The 8,303-nt window shown below is 31.8% G+C and overlaps 2 protein-coding genes and 1 non-coding gene across 4 annotated transcripts; 2 read left to right on the top strand and 1 right to left on the bottom strand.

The window, feature by feature from the left end:
• The first annotated feature begins 415 nt into the window (after nt 1-415).
• On the top strand, nt 416-1,147 carry LOC136218751 (transcription factor MYB48-like). Its single transcript, XM_066005839.1, has 2 exons — nt 416-675; nt 829-1,147. Exons 1-2 carry the CDS (start codon nt 416-418, stop codon nt 1,145-1,147), a joined length of 579 nt encoding a protein of 192 aa, XP_065861911.1.
• A 1,954-nt stretch (nt 1,148-3,101) lies between these two features.
• On the bottom strand, nt 3,102-3,175 carry TRNAI-AAU (transfer RNA isoleucine (anticodon AAU)). The gene has a single exon. It is a non-coding gene; the product is annotated as a tRNA-Ile (tRNA).
• A 74-nt stretch (nt 3,176-3,249) lies between these two features.
• LOC136208097 (uncharacterized) lies at nt 3,250-5,970 on the top strand. 2 transcript variants are annotated; one of them, XM_065998937.1, is made up of 3 exons: nt 3,250-3,406; nt 4,294-4,521; nt 5,624-5,970. In XM_065998937.1, exons 1-2 carry the CDS (start codon nt 3,294-3,296, stop codon nt 4,511-4,513), a joined length of 333 nt encoding a protein of 110 aa, XP_065855009.1. In that variant the 5' UTR covers nt 3,250-3,293; the 3' UTR covers nt 4,514-4,521; nt 5,624-5,970. The 2 variants fall into 2 exon arrangements, with proteins under 2 accessions (XP_065855009.1, XP_065855006.1); XM_065998934.1 differs by lacking the exon at nt 5,624-5,970 and having other exon boundaries at nt 4,294-4,667.
• The last annotated feature ends 2,333 nt before the right edge of the window (nt 5,971-8,303 follow it).

The following is an 8,303-nucleotide window of genomic DNA, read 5'->3' as shown; positions in this document are numbered from 1 at the left end:
ACATATGGCACTAAATCATGTAAGAACTATGACATTTTTTACATAATGGCCATTCATATTATGAGAGTATCATCAAAATCTATAGAGAAGCTCATCTTGACCACATTCAGACAACCGGGTAAGATTGAGATATGAAAAGTGGAATGAGCAAGGATAGAAACAAATGTTGAATGATAATTGGATAAAGAAAAAGGTAGTGAGTGAGAGAACCAGATGGAGTGAATTGATAGGGTGGAAGGAAGAAAGGATGATTTCCATATCAAGGAAACTGATGATACGAGAAGCACTACAAACTAGTGAGATCATCATGTCTTTAGAGGGTGATTGAGGAGGGTATATAAAGGAATACCCCCATACTTAGATTTTGTCATAAGATTTGGAGACAAACTTAAATTAATAATAAGCTAATTAAGGAATGATGAGTTGGGGAAGAGGTGAGCAAGTTTGGAGGAAAGGTCCTTGGACTCCTCAAGAAGATAACTTACTTTCTCAATATGTTAAACTCCATGGTGAGGGAAGATGGAGCTCTGTTGCTAGAGGTGCAGGTTTGAATAGGAGTGGGAAGAGTTGTAGACTGAGATGGGTGAATTACTTGAGACCTGGCCTTAAAAGAGGCCATTTAACACCACAAGAGGAAGGCATCATCATTGAACTCCATGCTCTTTGGGGCAACAAGTAACTCTCTTTCTCTCTATACATATATCTTCCTTATTTCATTCAAATTTATGACTTAAATTCTAATAATTTTGATATATATATGTGAAGGTGGTCAACTATAGCAAGGTATTTGCCTGGAAGAACAGATAATGAAATAAAGAACTATTGGAGAACTCATTTCAAGAAGAAGGAGAATAAATCATCCAAGAAAAAAGGGACACTCATTAAGTCTCAATTTCTTAATCAGGAAGATCATCATCAGCCAATATTGTGTGATGAAAATGTACCTGATAATCAGGCAGAAGGAAAGCAGGAGAAAGATATGGTATCTATGTATCCCACCATAGATGATGATCAATGCTTGCCTGTTATGAATCAAGATGTTGGATATTGGGCAGATTTTCTGATGGATGATATTCTACTTTGGGGTGGATTGTGGAATCTTGATGATCCCTTGCTTAATCATACTACCAATTACACCAACATGTAGGAGTGTCAATTTAAATTATCATGTTATATATTTTGTATGATTCTATTTAGTGAAATAAAAAAGGTAATAGTTTCAAGTAATTACTATTGTGATTACTTATATTCCCTAAGAATATTTGGTTATGTGGAAATATAAATTAATCATATGTTTTTGTGGCGAAATGGTAATATTAATTATTGGTATAATTTGAAGATCTTTACAATGATTGTAACTTGTATATTATGTTTTGGCTTATAATATTTTTCTAGATTATAAGGTTGCAAAATTCATAACTTAATCAAAGTTTATATTTAAAATATACATGTTCATTTACTTTATATTGTTAGCTAGTAAATGAGGCTCTATAGATAGAACTAATCCAAATTGGTTTGAGTATTTAAGGTTTTATAAAACTACTCGAACTACTTATTACTTGCAATTTAAGACAAAAACATCAACATGCAGAAATAATGGTATTGCCATAAAACATCAATTTAATTAATTTATAAATTTTAACCATAAAATATATATTCAATATCTTAAAAATTAAAAGGGGTCTTTTACATAAAGATCAGAAATGATAAAAATATTTATAATTTAATCAAATTAATAATTTTATTAGTATTATATCAGATATATCATTTTTTATTTTAAAACTGTCAAATATTTTTGAATTTCTATCATCTTTTAACATTCTCTAACCATTTTTAACCAATCATTTATTGATAACTTCTTAATTGACAAAATGCAAAATATGATTTGCTATAACTGTAAATTACTTTTAATAAAGGCTTTTCTGTGTAATTTCCCCAAAAGTTCAATAGCCCAAAAATTAAGAATAAGAACTCCAACAATAACCCAATATTTAACCATAAAATATATATTCAATATCTTAAAAATTAAAAGGGGTCTTTTATATAAAGATCAGAAATGATAAAAATATTTATAATTTAATCAAATTAATAATTTTATTAGTATTATATCAGATATATCATTTTTTATTTTAAAACTGTCAAATATTTTTGAATTTCTATCATCTTTTAACATTCTCTAACCATTTTTAACCAATCATTTATTGATAACTTCTTAATTGACAAAATGCAAAATATGATTTGCTATAACTGTAAATTACTTTTAATAAAGGCTTTTCTGTGTAATTTCCCCAAAAGTTCAATAGCCCAAAAATTAAGAATAAGAACTCCAACAATAACCCAATATTTGTACATCTTCGCAACAAAAAGAAGGAAAAAAAGCAAAATAATTACTTTTAATAAAGGTTTTCTGTGTAATTTAACCAATCATTTATTGATAACTTCTTAATTGACAAAATGTAAAATATGATTTGCTATAACTGTAAATTACTTTTAATAAAGGCTTTTCTGTGTAATTTCCCCAAAAGTTCAATAGCCCAAAAATTAAGAATAAGAACTCCAACAATAACCCAATATTTAACCATAAAATATATATTCAATATCTTAAAAATTAAAAGGGGTCTTTTATATAAAGATCAGAAATGATAAAAATATTTATAATTTAATCAAATTAATAATTTTATTAGTATTATATCAGATATATCATTTTTTATTTTAAAACTGTCAAATATTTTTGAATTTCTATCATCTTTTAACATTCTCTAACCATTTTTAACCAATCATTTATTGATAACTTCTTAATTGACAAAATGCAAAATATGATTTGCTATAACTGTAAATTACTTTTAATAAAGGCTTTTCTGTGTAATTTCCCCAAAAGTTCAATAGCCCAAAAATTAAGAATAAGAACTCCAACAATAACCCAATATTTGTACATCTTCGCAACAAAAAGAAGGAAAAAAAGCAAAATAATTACTTTTAATAAAGGTTTTCTGTGTAATTTCCCCAAAAGTTCAATAGCCCAAAAATTAAGAATAAGAACTCTAACAATAACCCAATATTTGTACATCTTCGCAACAAAAAGAAGGAAAAAAAGCAAAATATGGCCCATGCAGGTCTCGAACCTGCGACCTTCGCGTTATTAGCACGACGCTCTAACCAGCTGAGCTAATAGGCCAGTTGATAATTTTTTGTCAATTATATAATAAGAAGAAAAGTTAATAAAGGATAAGACTAGAACTACTGGGCATATGAAGAGCGATGAAGGATTGTTGGCAGGAGCAGGAGTATCCAGCATGAATAACATAACGGCAAGTGAAGTAGCTGGTCTGGGAGTTGGGGCTTTGCTTCTTACTTGCGCCATTGCTGCCCCCAAAATTGATTCTCTCATCTCTACTTCTCAGAGAAGGTACTCAAAATTAACTATCTTTCTCCTCATTCCTGTTTCTGCTACTATAATGATTTCAGTTTGGATTCATCGTTAGGGCTTCTCTTTTAATTGTAAGCATTTTCTCCAACTTAAGCAACAGGTTGTGTAGTTTGGTAAATTGTGCTTTTATGATGAAGGAAATCAAAATTGGTGCTTGGTTATTCCAAATTCTGCCCATTTTCGTGTATTTCATGTTTCCCAGTTTAATCTATAACTATATATGAATTGATGAATTTGCAATAGTCGATAGTAATTATGTTAAAATGGACTCTCTTCCATGGAGAACCAAATCTCTCAAGCATGTTCGTTAATAGAATTTCAATTCCAAAGGTTTTATTTGCGGTTCTGTTTAAATCCGGCTCAATTATATATAATCCGCAGCCAATTTTACTGGACTAGCTATAGACAATGGTGTCCATGTTTTGATTTGTTTTTTCAAAGTAGAAGTTTGTGTCAAAATCAAGATTTTGATGTATTTGTATGTAGATCCGTCGATGAAAATGTTAATCAGCAACAAAAGCATTCTTATTTGGTGATTACTTGCATAAGATGATTCTTTCTGTTATTGACTTGTATAATGCAGAATTTCTCTTCTTTTCAATTGAATGTGATATATGCCTTCATGTAAATGCTCTGTAGCCATGACAATTGTATCCGTTTTTTCCGTTGCACAAGAACTAATATGCCTTTTATTTCCTCAAAAGAATTGAAATTAGATGCTTGGTTGAAATTTGTAAAGATTTCATCATTGGTTGTCATTAGATGCTTAATTGTAACCATTTTATACAATGAATCATGCTTGTGGAAAGCTGCTATGATGAGACTTGAATGTTGGTTATGTGGTTTGAATTTGTTGACATCTGCAGCTCTTTGGGGATGTGCAAGAGATGTGGTGATCTAAGGATGGTAGCATGCTCAAAGTGTAAGGGAAATGGATTGGTGAGCGAAGGCGGACCATTTAACATGATGGAAGACTTGTATCAATCCTTAGGCGGCAACCCAAAAGCGAAGACGTTGAGATGCAGACAATGTCAAGCTCGGGGTCGCTTCTCCTGTCCTGATTGTTCTGAAGCATCATCAGTTTAAAAATCTATGTAAGCAGTAATTAATATACATAATACATAGCATTGTGCTTGTTCCATATCATTATATATTGAATCTTCTTGGCAGTATCAGTAACTCACTTCCTCAATGTTGGATGATCCATCTGATATAGTGATCATGTTCATATCCCTCTTCACTTGTGCTTGAAAATGTGTGTATGTTGAGATACATTTTGGACGAATTATGCATCCACCCGGGATACATATGTGTCTTCCTTGATTCCTTTGAACCAAACAAAATCTTAATTATTCATCCTGTTTATGGTGATGTCAATTTCTTAGCCCTTGAGCTAATTGATGCCATCCAGATAGATAAAAGGGTGATCTAGCTAGCTATTACGGATGTTAAAGGGTACATGTTTCAAGGGTATACCCGATCCCAATGGGACTATTCGAACTCGGTATAAAAAGGGTACAGTGAGAATTCGCTGCAGAACCTCCTCGGGCATAATCGGTAGATTCGACCGAGCCTCTTCAACAAGGTATTTGGATATACACGAAAATTCAGTCCGCTGAAGATGAGCATCCATGTTAATTTTCTGGGCAAGTGTAGGCCTGATCCAAGAGTCAGTCCAGAATTAAGACTAAGTAGTCTCCCCAACCCACAAAGAGCATCCATTTGAAAATTCCGGAATTATGTGAGCTGGAAAATAGCTAAAGTGTAGAAATCTGAAAGGGCGCATTTTCGTAATGATAGTTGTGTTGAGAAATAAGAAATTCAATGTATATTTTGTCCAAGAGTTTCTTCTCAGAAATAACAAATCAACTTATGAAATGATGGAAAATCTATAGAATTCCCAAAATCACTAAAACTACATGTTTAGGAGAAGTCACAAGTTACTTTGTTGATTGAGTGACTAGTACATTATCATCGGAAAAATGAAGGATAGATGTTCGAGCAGCTTTTCCATTTGTGCTCTTTTGTAGTTCCTTTGTTTTTAGAAGCTTTAGTTGCAATATTCAGACTCAATTTTCAGAAGCTGGGAGCGCATATACACTCCCAAATAAAGAATTGCAATTTCTTATTTTATGAGCGAGTACTGCCCAGGCCTCATCCTTGACTAACCAAAGGCAGCGCAATTTCTTATTTTAGGAGGGCTGGCGTTACCGCCCGGACCTCATTCTTGAATAACCAAAGGCAGTGCTACCGACTAGACTTCATTCGTGATCGCCCAAAGATAGTTGCTACCACCTAGAGTCTCTTCGTGACAGCCTTAAGACTCATGACACCCCTGAGGCATGATGGGAGTGTGTATACGCACACCTGAATGGAGAATTTTGTAAATTTGTATTTTAATTCATTTTTATTGTTCTAATGTATTTTTTATTATTTGCAAGATTAATTTCCATTACCAAATGGTTCTATAGGAATATGAGGCGTGAAATAAGACCCGAGAATATTCAGATGTATAATTTATATTTGTTTTTCTCTTTCTTTTTCGGGTACCGTGTATTTGGTGATTCTTATTTTCGTTTATTATGTCCTTTAAACTGAAAACATGGCATGTTAAAGGCTCAAACTAGCAATGGACAACTTCAACCTAAACGCTAATTAACACATAATAATATGCACGCATTTTTACATAAATTTAAAAGAATTCAAGGGAGAATTACAAAACTAGCACCTTTTAAGGGGTAGTTTACATTTCTAGCTCCTTTTAAAAAACTAACCAAAACTAACATATTTTAACAAGTAACTTTCACCTTTGCCCTTATTATTCCTAAACATAATTGTGTGTCTTTGTCTTTCCCCTCTCTCTTTTTCTCGTGCTCTCTCTCTCTAAATAACAGAACAATCTACAGAACGACTACGAATACTACAACAATCAATCCAACCCACAGTTCATACAACAAAATTTCTACAATCATATAAGCAGGGCCGGCCCTGGGCCTAGGCCCGGGGTGCGCCGGCCCTGCTTATATGATAAATAAATTGTATATGTTTTAAATATTATAGATAAATTCAATCTAGCATAATGGTAATGCATTGTCTTCCTATTAAAGAGGGTATGGGTTCGATTCTTATCTTTGTTATTTTTTTGATTTTTTTTTGATTTTTTTTTTGATGTATTTTTAATATATAAATGTTATGGGTAGTCAAGAGTAATAAGACAAGTTTCATTTTATTACCTCATTTTAGAATAACTATTTTTAATTTGATTAAATTTAAAAATTAGAAAAAAGTTTCATTTTATTACATTGATTAAATTTGAAAATTAAAAATTAATTTATACAATGATATGAATTAAAATCAATGGGTTAAGGTGAAAAATTACTCATAACGTTTTGGGTGAGGAGCAATTTTATTTCTAAAGTCTAAAATGGTGCAAATTTACCCCTAACGTTGGTAGCCAAGAGCAAATTTACCCCTAACGTTGATAATTTAGGTCAATTTCAGACATAATTATAAAACACAGATATTTTTGTCTCTCATTTTACACCAATTGCATATCAATTCGTTCTAAAAAAAGATTCCATGTGTTTTATAATTTAATAATAGAACTGGAGATTAATATTTAAAAATTCGGTGAATTTTTTGAATTTTTTTGTCCAATTCGTACAAAAGACAGTATATTTTTTTTTATTTTTTTTTTATTTTTACATCCCAACATATGTTTGTGAATTGTTACTGATAAAATGACGCATGTGTGAAGTGTGGATGACAAGATTCATGATCGAGAAACAGTTTGATAAAATATTTATCAAATTAACCTAATTTATCAATGTTAGGAGTAAAATTGTTCTTGACTTCCAACGTTATGGTAAAATTGTACCATTTTAGACATTAGGAGTAAAATTGCTCCTGATCCAAAACGTTAGGGGTATTTTTGCACTTTAACCCAAAATCAATTAGTAAATTTTATATTAAAAGGGCTCTTACTACTTGTTTTGCCTAGGGCCCCTAAATTGTCAGGACCGGCCCTGCATATAAGTGTTTCATTTGTTTTTAGTTTCATTGAAAAGATTTAAAGCTTAGTCCATTCATCGTTAAGATCTAGCAGGTTGTTTCTCTACAACCCAATGTATATTGTTTCTCTTCATTTTTCATGTTTTTACTGATCGTGCGAACCCCAAAAACAGTGGCATTGTTGTATGAAAATACATTTTGGTTGAAATATCAGTTTCAGACATTTTTCACTGATAGTATCGATATCTGTCAATTTCTGTCGATATCTGATCAATATCGACAGATATGACGATATTTGTTAAATTTCAGATATCGGATGGATATCGACAAATACAATATCGATAGATATCGACCAATACAATATCGATGGATATCGACAAATACATTATCGATAGATATCGACCAATACAATATCGACGGATATCGACAGGAAATCGACACTGTCGGGGAAAAATATCTGAAACTGATATTCCAACCAAAGTGTATTTTCAGATAATAATGCCACTGTTTTTGGGGATCGCACGATCAGTAAAAACATGAAAAATGAAGAGAAACAATATACATTGGGTTGTAGAGAAACAACCTGCTAAATCTTAACGATAAATGGACTAAGCTTTAAATCTTTTCAATGAAACTAAAAACCAATGAAAAACTTATATGATTGTAGAAATTTTGTTGTAAGAACTGTGGGTTGGATTGATTGTTGTAATATTCGTAGTCGTTCTGTAGATTGTTCTGTTATTTAAAGAGAGAGAGCACGAGAAAAAGAGAGAGGGGAAAGACAAAGACACACAATTATGTTAAGGAAGAAGACGAGGGTAAACTTGGAAGTTACTTGTTGAAATGTGTTAGTTTTGGTTAGTTT

Source organism: Euphorbia lathyris, chromosome 1 (assembly GCF_963576675.1).
Source record: "Euphorbia lathyris chromosome 1, ddEupLath1.1, whole genome shotgun sequence".
Classification (NCBI taxonomy): Eukaryota; Viridiplantae; Streptophyta; class Magnoliopsida; order Malpighiales; family Euphorbiaceae; genus Euphorbia; species Euphorbia lathyris.
Note: the sequence above shows the minus strand (reverse complement) of the source record. Positions and strands in the feature narration are given on the sequence as shown.